Source organism: Nuphar pumila, chromosome 12, assembly GCF_984573655.1.
Source record: "Nuphar pumila chromosome 12, dmNupPumi1.hap1.1, whole genome shotgun sequence".
In the NCBI taxonomy this organism is placed as follows: domain Eukaryota; kingdom Viridiplantae; phylum Streptophyta; class Magnoliopsida; order Nymphaeales; family Nymphaeaceae; genus Nuphar; species Nuphar pumila.
The window spans coordinates 22,119,017-22,144,113 of record NC_143260.1 but is presented as its reverse complement, the minus strand read 5'-3'; the positions used below and the strand labels follow the sequence as shown (position 1 = coordinate 22,144,113).

The 25,097-nt window shown below is 38.0% G+C and overlaps 1 protein-coding gene across 1 annotated transcript in view; it reads right to left on the bottom strand.

Moving 5' to 3' along the window:
* LOC149820279 (uncharacterized) overlaps nucleotides 1–22,192 on the bottom strand; it is a 56,739-nt gene extending 34,547 nt beyond the window's left edge. Inside the window, exons 1-4 of the mRNA XM_089981776.1 lie at nucleotides 22,088–22,192; nucleotides 21,918–21,972; nucleotides 16,921–17,206; nucleotides 12,633–12,844 (exon numbers count right to left, since the gene is read on the bottom strand). Of these exons, the coding sequence (XP_089837902.1) occupies nucleotides 12,633–12,844; nucleotides 16,921–17,206; nucleotides 21,918–21,972; nucleotides 22,088–22,192 (658 nt within the window). The remainder of the gene's footprint in view (nucleotides 1–12,632; nucleotides 12,845–16,920; nucleotides 17,207–21,917; nucleotides 21,973–22,087) is intronic.
* Between the last annotated feature and the right edge of the window lie 2,905 nt (nucleotides 22,193–25,097).

Below are 25,097 nucleotides of genomic sequence, written 5' to 3'. Positions count from 1 at the left end.
ACTAGTCCTTTAGATGAAGAAGAAACAACAACACTTTGTTGGGACCTGGTTGTCAAGATCACAGTGAGTAATCTCGATCGATTCATGTCCTTCTGGCCTAGTTTTCATGAATACCTTGGGATGATAAGCCAATTGCCTCTTTTCTCTTCATGCCCTTTCGTTGAGAAGTCGCTCTTCGGTGTACTAAACATTAGTGCAAAACTACTACATAAATCCGATAAATTATCTGAAGAGCTTATCTTTAAGTCACTACAACTAGTATGGAAACTCGATAATCGAGTTGCAGATTCATGCTGTGAGGCATTGACACAAATTGCTGCCAGGATTCTAACAGAAAATGCTAAGAACATTTAGACCCAGTTTGGATGGAAGTCCATAATTGCCATTGTATCGTTAAGCGCCCGAAATCCTGAAGCTTTTGCTGATGGAGTGGAAGCACTTATCTCCTTGATGTCTGATAATGGAAACTATCTTACAAGGACAAATTACAGCATATGCATTGAGTCTGCATTTAGTTTTGCAGCCTCAAAGCTCAGCTCCATAGAGAAGAGCATACAACTGCTCGACCTAATGGCAGATTCCGTGAACTTGTTAGTCAGCTGGCTCAGTTCTGGATTCTTAGATCCTGATTGCAGTTCATCATTGGCAACTCAAGACCCCTCTCGAATTTCGGCAATCGCTACGATGTTTGTCAGATTAGTTGAAAGCGTTCGGAAAATTTCCCTAGTGAGGAGAGAAGAGATCAGGAATCATGCAGTGTCGACATTGCAGAGGTGTTTCACAAAGGCTGAAGGGCTGGGATTTACTCCAAATGTGTGCATGCATTGCTTCAATCATGTGATATTTGCCATGGGTGACGATCTGTTAGAGAAAGCGATCGAGTATTCGAAAAGAGAAAACTCTGAGAAGGAGATGCACAGCATGGAGGGAACACTGATTTTGGCTTTGGAGTTTCTAACAGATACTTTCATTCAATTTCTACAACTAATATCATCTTTTCCTGGATTTAGATCTTTCTGGCTGGGTGTCTTGAGGAGGATGGATACTTGTATGAAGACAGAGTTGGGTACCAGTGACAGATTGCAGATTTTGATCCCACTGTTGTTGAAGAAGATGATAGTGGCCATGAAAGATGGGGAGATTTTAGTTAATAAAGAAGATAATGAGTTGTGGGATATTACTATCACTCAAATTCTATGGATAGCACCAGCTGTCAAGGATGAGCTCTTCCCTGAAAACTGATTGCTAGTATGTTATGAATTCAAAGTCATGTACAGTGTACATAGTTTTTCTCCATTTTTTTCTTCTACCTGTTTAAGATTTAGATATTGCTTACAATTCAAGATTTTGTTACTCTAATTGCAGCCCTTCAAAATTGAAGGATTTTGCTATGCATCTTTTTCATCACAAATCCGTTAGGCTGATCAATACGGAATCTAGCATCCTATATATCGGATTTCGATTCCAATTCGATTTGGACTTGGAGACTTTGCTGTTGAAGCCAACCACATCCGATTGCAATTACCTGTAAAAGCATATCTCTTGATTCAGCAGTAGCTTCTTTCATCTGAGTCTGCATTAAATTTCAAATCTATGTATGATTCAGTAATGCCTACATCGGATCTGAACTGATCCATTTACATCCCTAGGGTAGGACCTAGTTTTTTTTGGCTTTATACTAAAAAAAACAATTTATATAGAGAAATATAGTGCTTAATCGGGCTTAATGAGCTTAATCGATCTTACTCAAGCTTGACTGGTAGAACCTAGGCGTGGTGTCTGAGCTCGGTAAGTTTGCTACGTTGGGACAGCCAAGCCAGGCTTAAACGAGCCAAGCCCAAATTTACCGGATCCATTGTTCACCTCAAATCATATATAGATAGGAGTAAAGTACAAAAAAGGTTTGGACCTTTGGGCTTGGGATTTTGCTTTCAGATTGGATGATCATATAGATTGAGAATATTAAGCCGAATTTGAGACTGACAATGGCAGAGTCAGCATAGCTAGATGCAGATCCAATTCAAGTTTGATCCAACCCAAATCAAAGACCATTTAAGGCACCTTGTAAATGCTACTGGAATACCCGACTCTCTCTCTCTCACTTTTTGGGCTTTCTCTAAATGATAACAAATGCTCTCTTACTATGTTCAATATTGAGTCTTCTATGCTTGCAGCAGGATGACAGATTTTTAATTGCGCGATATATGAGTTGTTGATGATGTATTTGGGCATGCCATTACAAGTGAAGTGCCTCTCCTCCATTGCTTGGGCTCTAACTATTCAAAAAATGAAAAATAAGCTTTTTCGTGGAAGGCGTCTTAGCTTTCTATCGCTGGCCGTCTGACTTTAATTAGATATGTTCTTCCTTCTATCCCCAAATTTTTCATGTCAATGTTTGTAATGCATGTGGGTGTGGAGAAACAAATTTGTCATTTAATGGTGGATTTTCTTTGGTCTGGGTGTCAACTCCAGGGTAAGCGCCATTTGGTTGGTTGGCAAACGGTGGTGTTACCTATGCATATATCTGGCTTAGGTATTTTTGCGCCCAAACAGATGAGTATTGTTCTTGTGGCCAAGCAATGCTGGATGACCTATCAACCAGGATCTCCTTGTGCTCGTTTGCTTCATATTAAATATGATGCTCTTGATTTATCTCTTCTTCGTCATGGAACCCAAGGGTTGGCGATCTCGTACTTGCGAAGCATGTGATTGAGAGTCTTATCGTTCTTCAGAGATCAAATTGAGGATGCGGCAAATTATGATCAGTGGTTACAATGGGCGATTGTGCTAAATGGTGCGTTCCACACCCACAAAGTGTATAGATCGTTGCTCCTCCTGAAGGCCGATTGGTTCTCTGAGTGCGTGTTATGGGTTAAGGGTTCTTTCCCAAGATCTCGTGTCTTGGCTTGGTTAATTTTGCATGATAGGGTTCGGACTCACAGTTATTTAAAGAAGTTGAGTTTTCAGTTTTCTAGTTGGTGTGTGCTTCAAACTACCTTTCATTTATTCTTGTCCTGCCCAATCTTTGTGGTCCTTTTTAATAGGATGTGAAGATCTTGGACGTAATTGTCAAAGAGGAGTCTTTCACGCTTGATGTGCTCCTGAGCTCTGTTCAGATTAGACGATGCAAGCGATGGAGGCTGAGGTTGATATGGAAGATGTGGCTGCTTACTGCTTGGAGGTTTGTTTGGATCGTTCTTAATAATCTTTTCCATAAAATTTTGATCGTTCTTAATAATCTTGTCCATAAAATCCTGATTGATGTATATGTGATTCTTCATTTCTTCGTATGTATCTTAGAGACCTCCCCTTCCCACTCATCTGTGGTGCCTTCTAGTCCAGCAGATCCTGGTTGAGCTTGGCTTTGTATCTGTCTCTAGTTTCTTTTTTTTTTAACTTCTTATTTTTTTATATTTCTATTTCAGTTTTCTATCTTGTTCCGTTCATGGGTTCAACGTTTTGTTGATCTTCATGAGTGGTAATGTAGGCTCTCTCACTTGCTCTAAGGCCAGCAGAAATGGCATAGTTTATTATCGTCTATTTGCTGTTTGATGATACAGGTATGCTTAAAAAACGTGCAATAAAGAAAGAATTTGATAACCACAATCAGTAAACCGCAAAAATCGTTTGTTTTGCGACCAAAAACAAGGGGGTTCATTCTAAAACTTGAGGAATACTCTGTTTGATAAGAAACAAGAACAACCCAATTGATATTTCTTCATGAATTTTATTACTTGTGCCATAATTTTGAATCCCTTCATTCCCATTCTGAAGTTGGTTGCTGCCTACTTCTAGCTTGACATGTAGCTTATTGAGTTCCAAGTTATCTTGTCGAATGTTAAACTTGTTACGACTACTGGTTGAGAACGACATAAATTGTGTAGACTCTGCAATTCTGTATTTGTTGCTAAAATTGCTCTGTTGCATTTGAAATGTATGAAGCGGTCATTCTCGTGTTTTTGTGATCACCAAGATGCTCCAAACCCTGCAGATAACAGTTTTCATGGAGGAAGATAGTGTCCTGGAAACGATATACGAAGACGAGCCCCTTGATCTTCAGGATGCAGACATGGCTGATGTAGAAGATGCGTAGGGACAATCACAAGATGCAAAGGTTCTTATTCCTCCAAAAAAAAATCGAGGAGGTAAAGATGGTATCTCGTAAAAGTCGTCTTAAGTAGACTAAAAAGAGAAATAAGAACCCGAACAATGGTAGAAACGATGATTGCATAGATGTAAACAGGTTAGTAATAGCAGTCCAATAACAGAAGCACTCTCGAATCAAATGTCGATCACATACTTGTTTGAATGAGTTTGATCCGTTCACAAGTTTGAACCTGCACACTTAAGGTTCAATATTATGAAATATATAGTTTTCCATGAGACCTGTTGTCATTTTGTTAGGCAAAGAATGATACTAATTAAAACAATGCTTATAAATGAAATTTTGAAGTAAATCATCGGCCAATTATTGCTGTTAGCGCTGGGATGCTCTTGCACTCATCTTTTTTTTTTCTTCCTCTATTTTCTTTGTTTGTCTAATCTCCTTTTCTTATCCTATAAGTTGCATCATTTCCCAAAAAGAATCTGAGGAACATAAATTATCTATTCATGAGTATTGATTAGATAAACCATGTTGATACAGGTTTGTTTTAGATACAAACAGGCATTTAAATGAGAAGAAGATACGCCTTGTTTGTGAGGCGGTTGGTTATCTTGGTGTTGCAGCTGCAAAAGATCTTGTGTCCGAGGTAATTTTTATCTTCTCCTTCATGCTCTTTAATACTTGTCTTACTACTACTAGGAAAATTTTTGGCCAGGTATTACTTGTTTCACTTAGTTACATTCTCTATGCCTAAGTGTTTTCCCTTTGTAGTCTTCTTGATCTCTGTTCTACTACAAAAATAACTTAGCAGAGTAGCACCTGAAATAAAGATGCATTATACCGAATTTCAGGTATTATAGCTATCATATAACTAATCCATTGATGTCATCCATTGGGCAATTTTGCGATCCTTGTAAATCATGATTATGTTGCAAAGGCTACATCTAGTTTTCTTTTGGACCGAAGAAAAATATGAATTTTTTTCCTAATATTTGAAACTAAACAGGGTGATGTCTCTAAGATACCATTAGAAGGTAGCTGCTAAGCTGATGGGTTTAGCTCCACAGAATATTTCTTCAGGAATAGTGCAACAATCTCATAAACAAATTTATGGAAGTTTAAAAATGTGGGAAAGGACAAAAACAGGGATTCTTTCCAAGAGAATAACAAACTTTCATCAATACATTTACTTTAATACTCAGGTATTCGTCCACATTAAAAAGAAGCAACATACATTCACTTTCTTTAGTGCTTAGGCTTGAGGCAGCTTCAAAAATTTTTAACAGCAACCAAGTCTTTCAGAACTCAGCATAAGAGGCTGACCCCAGCAAGAGAAGGTCATCATCAAACATTAAACAGGTAGTCCACTGAACACCTGGCAGTTTTAACCCCTTGAGGAAACCAAGATAAACAGCCTTATTAGGTACTAAATTGAATCCCTCTCTCACAATACCAAAAAGTAAAGGAGTGAAAGGTCACCTTGTCTCAATCCCTTCTAGAGTTGAATCTTTGGCCATATTGTCCATTGAAGTTGACCATAATCAAGGCTGAAAATAAAGATTCCTTTACACAGTTGGTGCACTTTTTCCAAAACAACATTCTATCCCTGCAAGAGAAACAAAACTCCCACTTGACTCCGAAATCCTTCTCTAGGTCAATTTTCAGAAAGTTGGGAGTTTTATCTCTTCTAAATGAATGTATGGCCTCATGAGCTATGATATCACAGTCCTGGAATCTTATCCCAGTATCAGGAGATGCTGGTTCATGGGATTCGGTAATCAGACACTTTCTTTAATTGCTCCGTCAATATTTTGGATATGATTTTGTACAGGTTGCTTAAGAATGAAATGGACCTGTACACCTGACATCATCTGCCCATTCACATTAGGAACGAGGATAAGCTTAGACTTGCCTAATCCCCTCAACACTTCCCCATTTCAGAAGAGTACCTGCATCATGAGCATGATATCTTTTTTACAATCTTTCCAACAATAATGAAGAAACAAAATAGGAATCCATCTGGACCTGGTGATTTGCCTGATGCTATAGACCAAGTTACCTTGTTGATGGCATAGACCAAGTTACCTTTCACTAAAAGGAGCCTCCAAGGTCACTGAACTTTATCCAATATCTTCATGTAAATCTAAGTTCTCATTCTTGGAAAATAATAGGGTAAACAATCTTCTGAAGAATTTTGTAGCTGTCTCTGAACACCATAAATCATCTCCCCCATTTTTTAAGGATTTAATTCTACGGGATGAGGCTGACAACTGGAAAAACCTTTTGTTTTTGTCACATTGTTCAACCAGAATTTTTACTCTGTTTCCATTTACTTTCATCCCATGACCTTAACTCTACCATTTTTGTACTTGGTGCATTTGGAAAGTCCTAAATGATATGAAGTGGTTCCCAAGATAGTTGGACTTGGGGCCCTAAGGGATGGAAAGTGACACTTAAGAGAATGTCCATTTAAGTTTTCATTGTTCGTGTTCAATTCAGTGTTTTGGGAGTTCTGCAAACTTTTCTGGCTCCTTACCGTGATCAAAGAATGTTTTGCACCACTCTTGCAGAGATTTCTGTGTTCATGGTATTTAAAAGACATCATTTATGAGATTGATGAATAAACTCTTCAAAGTCATCAATGCTTTGCTTGTGGCCTTGATGAACCATGACCCTAACTCCAATATTGTTGGGAAAGCATGAATGTTTTATAGTGTTGTTCAGCGTGTTGTGCTACCTGTTGGTTCAGATTCTTAAGGGAAAACCATTTCTTTTACAAAGTAAAACACCTCCCTCAGCTGATAAATTGAGCGATTCTGGCAGGCCTGTCCAACAGATGTAATCAAGCAGTATAGACATGGATATTCTCATCCAAAACTTGCTCCAAGCTATGTTGAGTTAGAGGCCTTTTCTAATACCGAGATGGTCTGTTCACCTAAAACTGTAATTCATATTTGGGTGAGTCTTCAGCTGGGTTAGGTATGCGAATGTGCAGTTCAGTATTCAAGTGTCACTGCTTTGTTCGTTCCATTTACATGGGACCTACTAGTTGTTGCTTGTTCTAGACTTCTTAATGTCTCCACACGAGTTGCAATATTTGCTCCGTCTAGGTATTAGCCAAAAATAACAAGTTAAGAACCCTCTCTAACTTTTCTTTTTTGTTTTGCATTTCTGCATTTAAAAAATTAGGAAAATTTTACCAAGTCAAAATTTTATTTTGACTTACCTATGAATGACTTCTTGTAATGAATATTCTTCCAATGGTTATAAGGAAATAGGATACTTTTGCTGGCCTGGTTTATCAACGCCTTGCTTCCTCTCTTGATGCCTTTTTGCTATTAACCGTGTGAAGTTTATGTCTAGGTGGTGTGCATTGTAGGTATATACAATTCAGAAATGTGGGGGACAAACGACCCTTGATGGTAAACGCCACAGAACTGGGAGCGGGGGTGACATTCTGTGGTACATCCTAAGATCACGTGTATCTTTTTCATACATAAAAGGCTTGGTAGTTGGTAACTAAAAGTTCCCTGGATCCTTAAAAACAATTGTTCTTATTTTGGTCTCCTTGGAGAGAGAGAGGTCATTTGAGATCTGTTCTTATTTTGCAGAGGCAACGTAGACAACAAGATCTGCAGATCACCAAGCTTCCCAAGGAACCTGTACAGCAGAAAATACCACCACAATTATCTGACAGTCACTAGTGAATATTTGGAGAATTCATCAAGCACTGGGGAAGTGCAAGAGGAACTATCTAAACATGATTCACCACAGACACGTGTCTCTGTTTGGCACCGGGTACGTGTGTGTGTGTAAGTTACAGCGACTTGGTTGAGGATGATACAGAAGGAGAGATTACCAAGTGAAGTAATTCAGTAGAAGCCCATGAGCTGCTCTTAGTACTAGGGTGCCTTTCTCCGGCCAAGTTTCCACAAGCTGCAGAATCAAGAGAAGTCTTTTTTTTTCTTGGATTTTTTGGGTACCAGCAGAAAGTTAGGAAAGGAAATATGGAAATTGAGAATGGGAAATGCATGACAAGAAATTCAGTCTTATATTTTCAACATGCCTACCTTTGGATGGATAATTATTGTGCATTTTTGTTCCAAGAAGCAAAAAATGATGTTTAAGCACTTTGGCTTTCAAGGGTCCTTTATTTTTTGTAAATATCTAGTCTTTCTATAAATCAAGAAGCCCATATTGAATGTATAATCCAGGAATTCTGTTTTCTGGTTGAATGGAAGCTTCAACTATTTGGTCTCAATTAAGGGTTGAGACGGATTGGATGCAGGATGGTTCATGCCAGATCTCAATCTGAATATGAAATTCAAACCGTAGATCTGAATTGGGATCTAAACCGTGTTCGGTGATGTAAGGTTGGATCTAGATCCAAAATATGTGGTAATACAGGATCCTATGAAAAAGGATTAAGTAGAAGCTTGTTTCATAGGAAAAAAAGTACAAGTGGATTGGAATTTGATTTGAATCTGAATTAGATTTGGCTTAAATTGCTAATTTAATCTTTTCTGAATCCAAAAATAATCCGATTAACAAATTTGAATTAAATTTGAACACATTAAGGTCTTATTTTAAAGATCTGAATTTGAAAATAATGTTGGATTCCTATCAGATGTTCGCCTGTATCCGGTCTGTTTGCACCCCTACTCTCAATCCCAGTGTTGGCATTTTTGCAAGCTGAGACTTTTTGTGTCCTCTTAAATCCATCGAGCCAGTTAAGCCTCGACCTTGACCGAGTCTCAGTTCATGATGTTTTCCAGGCAAATGGCCTGCAGTAAACAGACCAAGATAGTGAACCAGTAGGACCTGCATATCAGGTCAGCCTGGTGTTCACCGTGAGGGGACTTTGCGTCATGGGATGAAGGCCGCCTAGATGCCGGAATTCAGAGAGGGGATATCGGCTAAGTGGGGCACACTCATCCGCACATTCAAATGCTTCCTAAGGGATGTTTGGATTGGTGGAATCGTGGGGAACTGGAATCCAAGGTGCAATTGAAATCCCTTTCCACTCCTGAGAATACAATTCTTAGGGCGTGTTTGCATGACAACAGAAAAGGAGGGCTTTCTGCGGAAACACAGCATCGCATGCGTTTCCAACGAGGCTCACCATGGCAAGCAAATGAGGGGGCCTTATTCCCTGCGAAAAGAGGCCCTCAAAGTCAATGCAGCACCTCATATGAAGAAGAGATTGCCTATTCGTGTTTCGAACTTGCGTCCTGTCTCTTCTCTGTCTCTGTGATGTAGGGGGTGGCCCACCTATTGCCTCAAAGTTAGCAACCCGAGATTTTTACAATTTGGAATTCCTTAGGTCAAGATCCTGGTTAATGAAATCATTAAAAAAAAAACAAAAAGCCATGGCCAAGTGTTTTGTTGCTTTTATTGGTCTTCTTTTTTTTTTTTTGGGGGGGGGGGGGGTGTGTGGGGGGAGATGGGATCAGAGCATGCTCTGACGGTATTCTGTCAGAGCACCTCTTGATGCCGTTGGATGGGCCCCACTATTTTTTCGGATGGACGGCATCAGAATGGTTTAAAATGAACGGCTCACAATGAGCGTATCGACTGTTTTGATGGTATCTTTCATTTTTAAGATAACATCCAAGGCACCTCTTACGGTAACAGGTGCCAATGGTGTGATCAACTCTCAATCTTTGCTTAGGAAGAGAGATCACCTAGGGTACACTTAGGGTACATTTGGTTCTATCATTCACTTCTTCTCTCATTGTTTTTTTTTTTTTTTTTGCAAAAGCAAGCAAAAAGTACCTTCGTGAGAAAGTGAAACTCATTTGCCTTTGCAAATGAGAGTTGTTTTAGAAAGCGAATCTCATTTGTGTGCCAACTCTAATCTCATGAGACCTCAAGAGATTTAAAATGTGAATCTCATTTGCACAATACCCCCATGTTTTGTGGATTTTAGTCTTGATGTAATGGCCTGAAATGGACTCTTGATATCACATTGAGGTGCTGTCAGGTCCATGTCTTGTCAGAGCTTGCTTGGGAAAAACCACAAGTGTCACCGTCCGGAAGGTAAGAACCAAAGTCGGAGCTAGCTCAGGCTCGACATGTTTAAGCTCAGCTCCAACTCATTCTTAAAAAATAAATGAGCCAAGCTTGAACAAAGGTTTAGGCTCAATACATGTAAATGATCCGAGATTGAACAGACATACCAGCTCGGATAAGCTTGGTAAGCCGGATTAAGCTTGGCTCATTCAGTTCATAACATGGGCCCAAGGAGAGGTCTTACCTTAACAGGCAAGTTGTTGGTCACCCTAGGAAGGGGTGTGGGTTAAAATGCCACAAATTTTCTCTTTCAAAGAAGCTTTTTAAACAAATTTCAAAAACTTTGAAAACATTTTTAAATTAAAGGTGTTCAGCTAGAGCCGAACTGAGTTTTGCTCGAGCTTGACTCAAGCCGATCCCAGGCTAAGGTGGTTCAAGCTCTGCTCGAGCCAATCCTCGACAAAGGTTATATGCTTTGTATGTGCCTAGCATTTTCTATGAGCAAAGGACGTGCACATATTCCATAATTACTGTTGGTATATTTCTATCACCAGCTCGGCAAGAGTGGACCTGGAATGTAGAAGGATGGCATCTAGCCATAGTTAGGCAAAGGATAAGAATCAGCAATGATGTATTCATCCTTTTAATAAGAGGATAGTTATGGAGCAAAGCTATGATAGTTCCATTCTTACTGAAGCAAAGATTATGTGGTTTAACAGAACTCTATATTTGTCAACAATTTCTTTGAAATCATCGAAAATACCATTGCTTATGAACAGTCTTTGGATCTCAAAATCTTGTGTCACAGGCATTGATTTGTATTACTTCTGTAACTAAAAAGTTGCATTGCATATTCATTCATCAAGAAGGCAAGGAACTTGGAGTTCAATTACTTGAAATTGAGTTCATTTACTAGGACCCACAACATTGATATGTATTTCTTTAAGCTTCTGGAATTGAAACAAATGAATTAGAGTTCTTTAATCCAAAAAGACACTTTCAATTTCTATGTTAGTTCTTTTTCACTTTCTGAAGATTACTATATATGTTCTCTGTCTTAGTTTTCCTTCTCAAGGACATGTTCATGTTCCCACAATAATATTTCTAGACTGACTTGTATATCCTTCATCTTATTGTAAAAATGAGTATTTTTATGCATTTTTTGCTTTAGAAGTATTCTGAAAATGACACAGGTTATGCTTTAAACATTTAGCTCAGGATAAAAGCAATTCATATGTAAACACAGAAAACCATGGGGTCATAATTAAATTAAACAACCATCCTATTCACATAATAATTGAACAATACAATTTGATTTTAATTTCACAAAAACTTACATAAAAAAATGAGAATCATGATGGATTTATGTATATGTGCTTTTTAATTGAATCCCACAAAAAAAAATTGCTTTTCTATTATAAGAAAAAGAGAGTGACACCATACCAAATCATAGAATATGACTGCTATTCTTTAACATAAAATAGGTGCAGACCAAAAAGAAAAAGAAGACATTACGTTGAATACAATTTTTTTTTTAATGAAAGAAAACCCTATTAAAGACCTTTTCCTTTATTTATAAAGATGAAGTGGGCACGGAGGATCCTATGAAATACTATTGAACAGAAGTCATGAATTTCATAGTTCACAAGTGTTAAGATCTCGACAACATTCCAAGACATACTTGCATATATTTTATGAGGGCATGTTACATTCTTTACATTTTGAAACTTTTTCAGTTTTAGACAGTGAAGAGTTTTCTAAAAGAATAGAACCCAATGATCCGATAAACGGATCAAGATGTTGCCTTTTTTCAAACCACCCATAAGACTATCACCTATATACTGAAGCAGCAAATAACAACTTCTACTATAGGAACACCACCAAGACCAATGGGACTATTCTCAGCTTTGCTATAAACTTTTTAAAATGGAGGAAATGATGTTGATAGGAACATTGATAGGATCTGGAAAGATAAACCTTCTTATTGGTTTCCAGATCAAACGTTAACCTGTTCTGTATCTCTGTTGTTCAGTATGTGTCTGCCTAACCCCAGCTTGCCAATCCAACACAATAAAGGGTAACAAAGAAAACACCTCTACTTGTTAATGTTATGCACAGAATGTGATCATGCAGTCTCATGTTTATGGGTTTCATTAGATCTCTGGCAGATGTCACATTTACAAGTTGTAAGATAATCAGCAGGTAAGAACATAGCATGGGCATTGTTAATGTTAGGCATAGAATATGATGATGCACTCTCATAGTTATGGTTTTGTGAGATCGAGGACATATATATAAGTTGTGGGATAATCAATTAGACTTTCCTAGCAACCTTAGGAAATCTAACATCCTAAAATACTATACTAGACTAGAAAAGAAAATTTCTGCTGCAAGGAAAGCATCCACTGTGTTATCCATACATGGTCACTTGGAGAAATAGAACAAGAATGAGAAATAATTTTATGACACTGAAGTGGCCTTAGAATAAGGGAAACATTTAAGAAAAAAGTCTTACCAAGTGCCTCTATTAGCATCTTTGGCTTAAGTGTCTTCAGCCTCTGCACTGTCTCTGCAAAATGGCCACTACCTTGATCGGGTAAATCATCTCTGTCAACACTAGTTATCACCACATAGTCCAATCCCCATGATGCTATTGCTTCAGCAACATTGGCAGGTTCATCAGGATCAGGAGGAGGTGGTGTCCTTGATGTCTTTACATTACAAAATCTGAAAAGATGTTGGAACTCAGGTTAATTGCACTCTTAGATGTTCAGTACCACCTAAAGTGGTTGAAACCAAGCTAAGGTACAAAACAATACATATGTAAAACCATAATGGTTTCACCAGTATCACACAAAAGTTAAGCATTTGTGATAGCAATTCTCAAGAAAGCCTCTGATTGGCTCCTATATAAAGGAAGTACTAAAATGATGGGGAAAAGCATTCTCAAAGGCTTAGATTAACATAAGCAATAAATGCATAAATTTTTGCTACTATAGTTTCATCGTTGATAGAAAATCAAGATATAAAGATCTCAAAACCAGGGCACACATGATAAAAAAGCAAAGGTGGTGGGGTTGGTTCGCACAATTTGGGAAGTAGAACAGAAGTTTGTAAACTGAGTTATTTCCACACACGGAAGGAATGAATTACAAAAAATTGAGATTTGTCAACATGTCAGGCTTATTGACAGTTTCCTACTTAGAGTGTAAGATTATGATATTAGTGCAACAATATGAAATTTCTTCAAAATTCTAATTGCAACATAGTAGCTAGCATGGAAAAACATATTGTACCACAATTTCAACCCTTCAGCGTGAGAAAATGATAATATTAACTATGAAAACCAAGACATCAACGCCAATTAAAAGAGTGATCGCATAATCAAACAAACAAAGATGGTTTTGAAAATCTCAAAAATATAGTGATATTTTCAATTCTGGTGATATTTTGAAAATATCGGCTGACCTTGTGTTATCATCGCAAAAAATTTTCCCCTCCCTTGCGAGAGAGAAACGAATTCCGCGAGTCAAACTCGACCAAAGTTTTGAAAATTGTTTTGAAAATTTACTCGCCTCCGTTTTGAAAATTTGCGGGAAAATTCCGTGGAATGGGATCCGCCTGTCGATACGAGGTTCAACCGTTCCTGGCGCCTTTACCAGGGGTAATTGAACCAAGGATCAATTATGTGCTTTAACTTGACTCAAATATCTAAATTATGCTCTATTTTTCCTAGAATGCACAGAGAATCAGGCTTGTGCTATGGAATTTTGAAAATAATGCAAGTTTGAGAAAATATGATGTTTGCTTTGGAAAATTGAAATGCATTTAGAAAAGGACTGGAAAATGCTTGAAAATGGAATTCCTGGGAAAATCATTGAATTTTATTGGAAATCAGAAATTTGCATTGGAAAGTGATTTCTCAGGAAAATTTGAACTTTAGAAAATCGATTTTGAAATTTGGAATTGCTTTTCTGAGAAAATAGATTTGAGAATTCTGAGAAAATCAAGAAATTCATTGGAAAATGACTTTTGAAATGGAAAATGAATTCTCAAGAAAACTGGAAAATATGAGAAAATAAATTTCTAAAAAACTTGGGATTTTGAAATTTGAGAATTTGAAAACATAGGAAAATCTTGATTTGAACTTGGGAAATGCTTTGAAATGTCATTTGAAAACTTAGGATTTTGAGAAAATCAGATCCTGAGAAAGACTTGGAAATTCTTGAGAAAATTGAATTTTCTGAAATTGAAATTGGAAAATGAGTTTGAAATAATGCAATTTGAATGATATGAATGAATGAATATGAATTTGAAAAGGGAATTTCATTGAGGAATTGAGAAATCCTTTTAAAGGTTGAAAAATGCAGTGCATTTTTGAAGTTAGCCTAAGTGTGTAGGCTGAATGTGGCTAATATGAAGATCATAAATCTTGGTTTTCTTCGTATTCTGACTATGGCCATAAATACGAATCCCACCGAGTTTATAAACTCCATAAAAGCTTGTGCACGTGCCATTCGTGTAAACCATAGTGAATTTGAAATAATGTGCATGAATGATACATCACATATTGAAATTTGCATAAATTAAACTATATGCAATGCAGCCCTATTCTAAGCAGAAATGTAACTCTTATTCCAAATTATTACATTTGAGATTACATTGAATTGAAATAAAGAAAATAAAATCTAAGTCTTCTTTCTTGAATGTTCCTGCAAAACTAGAAAACAAGGTTAGCACAAAAATGTAGGTTTTTCTGAATTTATCCGAAAATATGGGAAATTATCGGATATTATTCAGATATAAACCCAAATTCATACCCCCTTTGATATAAACATGATGAATAATGAATAAATTTCGAAAATAAACTTGAAAATTCGAAATTGGGGTCAAAATGACCAAAATACCCCTGATGACCTTGAAATCAGGGTTTTCTGAAAGAATTTTTGTAAATTTTGGAAATTTGAAAATCAAATGAAATAAATCAAACATAATATGATGAAATATGATGATATGCATGAAATTTTGGGAGAATTAGAAATTGAAATTTCGAAATTTAGGTCAAAATGACCAAAATACCCCCAATAACAAGACTATGGCCTTGAAACCAGGGTTTTCTGAAATAAATTTTGCAAAATTGAAAAATATGAAATGCAAAGGAGATTAAAATTAACCCTAATATGATTCTACATGCTTATGTACATGATAAAAACCCTAAAATGGCGAAAATATCATAAAATATCGAATTTAACCTGATTTTCGCTTGATTTTCGCTTCTGAATTTAAAGATAAACTAACACATGGAGCAAATGAACTTGGAATTAAACCAAATTTGGCATGGACACCTAAAATAACCCTAAAAATAGAATGGAGCTTGAAAATCTAATTTTTTTGTACTTTTAAATATGAAAATTCAAATAAAAACCCTAAATTTTATGATTTTTGCCTAAAATATTGATTCTAAAGGGGATTTAGGATATCAAATTTCCGTAAAAGTTTCCCAAATTTTATGGGGTGACAGAGGACAGTAAGGCAAGGATTTTTGCCTTTTACAGTTTCTGTTTTTGACCTATGGTCGGAGCTGTACCACTCCGGCAAGTCGGATCGGAATCCGGCGACTCTAGTAAATGAAGGAAACAGATAGGTTTCGGTAGAAAATGTGGGAAAAATGGCAGACAGATGTGAAAATAGCTGAAATTATGGGAAAATGTCCCTGACAAACATAGGAAAATTTGATATTTTGACACCATTTGAATTCGAGTTACGGTTTGGAACAGGGAACACCGTTATCAGACACCTAAATCTCTGAGATTTCTGGACATTGTAATCTGTTAGACAGAAAGGGAAAATCCGATAAAAATAATGAAACAGATCCAAAAATTCCAAAATTTTGGGAAATGATAGGAAATTATGTTAGGAATAACTTTCATGTTGAAAGTTTTTGCAGACAGGCTACGGATTGAACAGACTCGATGTATTAGGGTATGTCTGTACCCTGTCACAGGAAAATCAAAATTTTCCCAGGGGTCTGGGAAATCCGATTTTTGACAGAGGTCAAAACTTATTGGAAAAAGCTCAAAATTTCCAGATCATTAGTAGATTCAATCATGAATCTACTGTGATTTTTTGAAGAATGATCCGGATCCCACAAAAGGATGAATCCGAAGGTTTTTGTCTGCTAAAGCAGAAATTGAAATTTCTGGATGACAGAAAACCCGATTTAGGGTTTGATTTGCTTGATAGGGTTCCAAAACCCAAATTGCATCAAATTTTCGGCAAGAAAGCAAAGACATAGAACTAAAGTTATCAAAATTTTCTTTTGGATTTTTGAATGGAAATATATTCATAAAATGATGACTGGACTCTACCTAAGACTTGAAATTTTGTAGATTCTAAACTAACTATTTGTAAGACTATAGAAAATGAAAGAACATGCATAATAAAATTAAGTTAAATGTAATATTTGAACATGAAATTATATCAAATATGAAAATAAAAAAAAATAAATAAAAACTAATAGGGGTATGACCTACTTTGATATTGGCTATTGAGATGAAAGATCTCATCCATGGAATGGATGAATCATTTCATCTGATGGCTCTTGTTATAAAAGACTATCCTTTCATATCTTTATAAAATTGTAAAAGCTATCTTTCATCAACGTGAATCCAGTTTGGACTGGTTTTCATGTTGATGTCTACAAAGCATCCCTCAAGGATCTCCCTTTTAACGAATTACGAAGGTAAATATTACGCGACCTGTGCAACATAAATATAGAAGATGAAAACAAGGGTCGATCTTACCTTAGAAACCCTGCTGCAATGAAGGTGTTTGACTGGAGATAGGCACCAATATGGATGTTAGTAGACTGCTGCAAGGTGTTGGCTGCAGATTGGTATGGCTTGGAATCAAAGGAAGATGGTGGCGCTGAAGCTGCTGGATCAATGGGCTGAAGGAGGCTGCCTTGACGTTGGTTGATGAAACCGCAGTGATGGAGGGGCGGTACCAGGGCTATAATGGCCGAAATGGAGATGTGTTGGACGTCCTTTGGAGGTACGATCTGGTGGCTGGAACTCGAGGTAGCTGGACCTGTTGGTGATGAAGGCTAGAGTTGCTGCAGAGGTCGAAGGTGGAGCTGTAGTAGTGCTACAGTGAAGATGCTCCTTGGTGGCTGCCGGCTAGAGTGCAGGCTGCTGTGTAGAAGAGGTTGGAAGAGGTGAACCGGCTGGAAGAGGTGAAGGTGCAGCTGCTATTGATGATGATGGAGGTGGCTGTTGAAGCTGCAACAGCCAAGAGAGAAGGAGAGAGCTCAAGGGAGAGAGAGAGAGAGAGAGAGAGAGAGAGGCGTGAGATGGGAGAGAGCCGTATGGCTCTTTTCTTCTTCTTTTTTTTTTTTGTTTTAGAACTTAGGTTTTAATAGGGCCTCTACTTAGGGTTTAATGAAAATGGGAAAGGGGGAGAGAACCCTTTACGTGAATGGCTGGGCAAGAGGGAAAAGAAGGGAGGAAGGAAGGGAAGAAGGAAAGAAGGAAGAAGGAAAAGAAGAAAGGAAAGAAAAGGGAAAAAGAAAAGAAAGAAAGAAAAGGAGGGAAAAAGGAAAAGGGAAAGAAAAAAAATGAGAAAATGGAAAGTGGGGCTGGAGGCTTGGGTGACCACCTTGTGGGTCCCACCTCCTCTCTAAAAAAAAATAAAAATAAAAAATAAATAAAAATCAATAAAAACAAAAATAAACAAATAAAAAGAAGCATTTTTTTTTTTAATAAAATAAAAATGCAAATGAATGGGCCATCTCAGAGCGGGTCCAAATTTCAATTTTGAAATTCATTTTGAAGATTAGAGGGGTAAAATAGTCTTTTCAGAAAAATTTCCAGACGAAACGAGCTATTTTTGGCAGTTTTTGAAACGAGCTCGGATTTTGAAGTTCAATACCTCATTGCGAAGCAAATCCAGTATAGAATTTGAAAATTTGATTTTGAAAGAAATCCAGATTGTTTTTCTCGAGAAAATGCTTCCAACCGAAACGAGCTATTTTTGGCAGTTTTTGAAACAAGCTCGGATTTTGAAGTTCAATACCCCATTGCGAAGCAAATCCAATGTAGAATTTGAAAATTTGATTTTGAAAGAAATCCAGATTGTTTTTCTCGAGAAAATGCTTCCAACCGAAACGAGCTATTTTTGACAGTTTTTGAAACGAGCTCAGATTTTGAAGTTCAATAGCTCATTGCGAAGCAAATCCAGTGTAAAACTTGAAAATTTGATTTTGAAAGAAATTCAGATTATTTTTCTTGAGAAAATATTTCCAAATTTAGACTCCCGGGGTGAAAATGTCAATTTTGGAAACTTGAGGTTTAAAATTGATTTCTGAAAACTTTTAAAACTCAATCTGGATTGAAATTTATAAAGCTGGAGTTCTGGACTTCGAAAATGAAATGAAATGTGATGAAATGTTATGAAATGCTAAGAAATGATATGAAATGATGAGAAATGACATGCGAAATGCAGACCCTGAATGGAGAATTTTAGATGTTAGACCCCGATTGGCAGCTGTACCAGTTTAAAAAGCATTAAAATTGATAAAATTTGCAAAATAGCTCAAGAAATGGTTTTCGGGACTCTACTGGATCAGAGTGACACTGAAAATTGAGGTTCGAGCTGGATTGAACTGAAATGAGCTGGATTGAGCTGAGTTTTAGAGTTTCAGAACTCAAATGAACTGACCAGGCACTGACTCAACTGACCTTTTCGACTGAATTTTCAAGAAAAGCTGCCATTTTTAGAGAAATGGTATGGAATGGTCATTGGAATGAAGTGAATTACGAACCTGAACTGGGTTTGAGCTAAAACAAAGGTCAGTAATACTGAGATGAACTAAAATCAAAGCTTGAACACTAACTTAATTGACTGAACTCAACTCAATTTCAGCTAAAAGAGCTAAAATGGACTAAAATGGGCTCCTAGACACTTGGAAATGGTTTTGAACTGAAACTGGAGTGCTTGAACTTCTGGTGAGCTCAAGTTATACTCTGGGAAGTATGACTGACTATGAATGACGGACTCAGAGACAATTGGCTTGGATTTGATTGAGAAATGAGCTCATTTTTTAAGAAATGATCCCATTTTGGCAGGAATGGTCAGAAATGAAAATGGTTTGTTCATTGTGAGCTCAGATGAGCTTGAGATGATTGATATTTTGACTGACCTGAACTGACCAATGAGCTTGGTTGACTCCGACTGACTGGTGTTCGGGATGGCCTAGGGGTAAAGTGGTAATTTTCCTAATGAAAATGGCTAAAATGGTGATTTTCTGAAACTGACTCGGTGTTTGACTCCTACACTGACCTAACAGGGTTGGCACTGAACAAGGAGGATTGTTTGAGAATGAGTGAGGAAAATTTGGGGTGTTTACACCTTGAAAACCCACTAATATCGTGATATTTTCAAAATATCAGCGCTATAGGTGGCTATGACATTAACTGTCAAATTTTTACACAACAAAGAAAGTCTCCATTGCCAATGCACACAAGAAAGAAAAGCAAATTGTTTGACTTTTCAGTACCACCTAAAGTGGTTGAAACCAAGCTAAGGTACAAAACAATACATATGTAAAACCATAATGGTTTCACCAGTATCACACAAAAGTTAAGCATTTGTGATAGCAATTCTCAAGAAAGCCTCTGATTGGCTCCTATATAAAGGAAGTACTAAAATGATGGGGAAAAGCATTCTCAAAGGCTTAGATTAACATAAGCAATAAATGCATAATTTTTTGTTACTATAGTTTCATTGTTGATAGAAAATCAAGATATAAAGATCTCAAAACCAGGGCACACATGATAAAAAACCAAGTGAACTCACTTGAAAGTCCCACAAAGAAAAAAGAATAAAAAAGAAAAAAGTTGTTAAAGAGGCAGTGGAAGTGTGTTACCTAAAAGCAGTCTTGTAGAAACGCGGGTGATCAACAGGGCACAAGATGAATTTAGAAAATTAGATGGTGATGTGAGGGTTGAGGTCGAAGAGTTAATGGCCACCGTACAAGAGCTAATGAATCGATTGAGTACTCAGGAGATCGAAATGCGTGAACTCTAGGAGAGATATGGAGTCTTGGAAGGGCTACTGGGTAATAGTATTGGTGGTGTGGGTAATGCCAAAAATTTAGGAAATATTGGAAATAGGATGAGCTTACGAGATCAATTCAAGAAAATGTGTCGTGGTGTATGTTGTTTGCTGATGATATTGTTTTGATTGATGAGTCTAGAGCTGGGGTTAATGCTAAGTTAGAATTATGGAGACAGACATTAGAAGCAAGAGGTTTTAAGTTGAGTAAGAGTAAGACAAAATACATAGAATGTCGGTTTAGTAAGCAACGAAGCAATGATGGGAGTGTAGTGAAGCTTGGTGAGCAAGAAATACCGGTGGATGATTGTTTCAAATATTTGGGATCTATCATTCAAAAGTATGGAGAAATTGATGGAGATGTAAATCATAGGATAAAGGTTGGGTGAATGAAATGAAAAAGTGCAATTGGAGTGTTGTGCGATCGTAGAATGCCATTGCGGTTGAAGGGAAAGTTTTATAGGACGACTATTAGGCCCGCTTTACTATATGGTACGGAATGTTGGGCTGCCAAGAGACATTATATTAAAAAAATGAGTGTAGCTGAGATGCGTATGCTGAGATGGATGTGTGAAAATACAATAAAAGATAAGATTCGGAACGAGGAGATATGTAAGAAGGTTGGCGTTGCACTCATTGAAAATAAGATGAGAGAGAATCGTTTACGGTGGTTTGGACATATTCGGCAAAGGCCTAATGATGCGCCAGTTAGAAGGATGGAGAAATGGGAAAATATATTAGTTAAAAGAGGTCGGGGTAGGCCTAGGAAGACATGGATGGAGGTGATAGGAAAGGATATGAATGCTTTGAACCTCACCGAGGACATGACATTGGATAGAAATGATTGGAGGAGAAGGATTCATGTGGAAGACCCAGAATGATTTTCTTTTTTGGTTCATATCCCCGACCCCAATTGTTTTGAGATGAAGGTGTAGTTGTTGTTGTTGTTGTTGTTGTTGTTGTTGTATTGGAAATAGGAAAAAACTAGTGGTTTGACTAGAAAAACCCAGATTGAAGCTAATCGAGTCGACAAAGTTTAAAGGAGAAAGAGAAGCGAGGATTTTTTAGAATTGGATATGGGATATAGAGTAATTCTTTGACCAAGCTGAGACCGAAGAAGATGTTGATCAGATATGCATTGCGGCTAGATATTTGGTTGATGATGTTGTTGTATGGTGGAGAACACAATATCACAACATGGAATGGGGAAGATTGGTGATTAAGTTGTGGGTCGTCTTTAAGAAAGAGATGCGGGAATATTTTCTCCTGCACAATGTTGGAGAAAAGGCTCGTGACAAGCTGATGGCATTGAGACATACAAGGACCATTAAGGAATACATGACTACTTACTCATCAACGGTGCTTGATATCGAAGACATGGCTAAGAAGGATCATGTTTACTTCTTAAAAAAGGGACTAAAGACTTGGGCTCAACAAGAGTTAACTCAGTTAAGGTCGACTGACCTGAGTAGCGCTTTGGCCGCAACAGAACAAATTATCGAAATGCCCCCTACATGGTGGACCTGAGACAAAGCCATTTCACAGGGATGATCGAGTGAATGAGATAGGCTAACATGGAGAAAATTAGCATTGGCCACCCCCTTGAGATCAAAGGGACCAGACTCAAGCACGACCAAAAAGGATCTTGAGAAATAGACCAACATCATAAAATCAGAATCTGAGGTACCATCAAAAAGTTCAGTGCTAGTATTGCAATGGAAACCACTTTGAAAGACAATGGCCTAATTCAAACCAAAGGAGTAAGGTTGTTAATGCTATTGAGGGTGAAGAGGAACCCGTAGGAAAAAAAATCAAGATGGGGACCTTGTGAAGGGTGAATGCATTAGAAGGACCTACCTCTGTTATATCCCCAATGAAAAAAGAACTGAAGTACTTGGAAGTGACCATCAATGGAAGAGCTACCAAGGTGATGATCGATACAAGGGCCACACACAAGTTCATCACTCAGGAGGAAGCAACAAGGTTAGGCTTGCGGCGCGACCAAAAAGCAACCCATATGAAAGCAATGAATTTGGGAGCACAACCCATCTTGGGAGTATCTGAAGGCAGACCAGTCGGGCTTGAGAAGATGACTGACAAGACCGAATTCTCGATTGCTCTGCTGGATGATTTCAAGGTAATCCTTGGCATGATTTTTTACGAGTGACCAAAGTTGTACTGATGCCACACTTGGATGTTATCAGTTTTATGGGTGAGAAATTCCAATGCATGATCCATGCTTTAACTTCGCTGTCATCTAATCCACATATAGTTTTTTCCTTATAAATCAAGAGGGGCCTCCAACAAGGCGACCAAACATTCCTAGTAGCAGTGCGAGAAGAGGAAGAGAGGAGGCCCTATGAGGACATTCCACCACCAATCGTTGTTGTGTTAGAAGAGTTTCAAGAGGGGATGTTACCCGAGTTACAAAGAAGATTTCTACCCTATAGAGAAGTCAATCATAAGATAGAATTGATGTCAGGGGCAAGGCCGCTTACGATGGCTCCATACAGAATGGCCCCACTAGAGTTGGAAGAGCTTGAGAGGCAACTGGATGAAATGCTAGATGTTGAGATCATTTGATCTGTCAAAGGCACCCTTTGTTGCCCTAGTATTGTTTTAGGGCAAACATGATGGGTTCAAGCGGTTGTGCGTAGATTATAGGGCCCTCAACAAGTTGACTATTCTGAACAAGTACTTGTCTTTAATTGCTGATTTGTTCGATCAGTTGGGAGGAGCTCGAGTTTTCTCAAAATTGGACCTACGATCAGGGCATTGACAAGTCGGGATTAAAAAAGGAGATGAGGCCAAGACCACGTGTGTCACGCGATGCAGTGCCTTCTAGTTCTTGGTGATGCCTTTTGGCTTGACGAACGTGCCTGCAACTTTCTCTACTCTAACGAATCAAATATTCTATCTATACCTAGATCGATTTGTCATCATGTATTTGAATGATATTGTTGAAAATAACGATAGTCTTGAAGAGCACATATAGCATCTTTGCACAATGTTTCAGATCTTGAGGGACAACGATTTATATGTCAAGAGAGAAAAGTGCTTGTTCGGCCTGAAAGAGATCAATTTCTTAGGCCATATAGTTGGAGATGGCCATTTGAGGATGGACCGCCAGAAGGTGAAGGCCATTCAAGATTTGGAGATACCGACCAAGATTCTTGAACTTTGCTCATTTTTTAGAATAGTGAACTACTACCGTCGATTCATCATAGGATATTTTGCTATTGTTGCACCATTGACTGAATTGCCAAAAAAGGATAAGAAGTGAGAATGATAAGAAGGGTGCCAGAAGGCGTTTGAAGCATTAAAAGAAGCCATGGCAAAAGAGCCAATATTGCAGTTGCCTAACCATGTGAAGTTGTTCGAAGCGTACGCCAATGCCTCTGATTTCACCATTGGAGGCGTGTTGATAGAAGGTGGACATCCTATCACTTATGAAAGTCGAAAGCTAAACGACGTCGAGCAACGATATACTATGCATGAGAGAGAAATGCCAGCTATTGTCCATTGCTTACACACCTAGAGACACTACCTATTGGGTTCATTGTTCATTGTCTAGACGTACAATATGGCAATGAGCTACTTCCAAACGTAGAAGAATCTCAATCCTAAGCAAGCATAGTGGCAAGAGTTTCTGGCTAAATTTAATATGATCTTAGAGTACAAGCTTGGCAAAATCAATATAGTAGCAGATGCCCTGAGTAGGAAGGCCGAGCTAGCGGCCTTGGTTGAAGGTGCGACAGTGAATGCTCAAAGCGACCTCCTTGACAAAATTCAGGAGGGTCTATGAGAAGATCCTATGGCACAACATCTCCTTTTCCTACTAAAGTAGGAGAAGACGACAATTTTAGGAACAAGATGAGTTGTTGATGACAATAGGAAGTCAAGTATATGTACCTCAATGAGGATCTTTGCGGTGAGAGATATTGAAGGAGTGTCACAACTCAACATGGGCAGGACATCTAGGACAAGCAAGGATCTTTGTGTTGATAAAGCGGGTGTATTATTGGCCACAGATGCGCGATAACGTAGATGACTATGTGCACAATAATGGATTTTATTAGAGACGAGATAAAGCCATAAATTAGAAACCTGCAGGGCTACTAAAGCCTCTCTCCATTCTGAGTCGACCGTGGGAGAGCATAGTAATGGATTTTATTGTGAGTCTGCCTAAGACTGAGGGGTATAACAACATATTCATTGTGGTTGATCAGTTATCTAAATATGCGACCTTTGCTTCTGCTCCCACAAATTGTTCAGCTGAAGACACTGCCAGACTCTTTGTGAAGTATGTGGTCAAGTATTGGGGCACCCCAGAAAGCATCATTAGTGATTGTGATGCCTGTTTCATGGGTAAGTTTTGGAGGGAAGTCTTTCGTCTACTGAGATCTGAACGGCATTGCTCTACTAGCTTTCATTCACAGACGGATGGTCAAACTGAGCACATCAATGAAATGCTTACAATACTTTGTCATTGTAAACCAAAAGAATTGGGTTGAGTTGTTGAACATTGCTCAGTTTTGTTATAATCTTTAGAAGAGCAAATCCTCAAGTCACAACCCCTTTGAGATTAGGACATGGCAACAACCATAAACACCACACTCCGTAGTGACTCAAGGTCAAGGCAAGGCACCCTTCACATCCCATTTTGTCAATAATTGACATGATTCAACTAAGTTAGGGAAGGCATTTATGCATAAAGCTGCCATGCGAATGAATAAATGGGCAGATCAAAACCACAGACCAGCTGAATTTTAAGTCAGGGATAAGGTGTTAGTCAAGTTATACCTCAAAAGAACAACAATATTCCATGAACACCATCGGGGGCTCATTCGAAAGTATGATGAGCCCT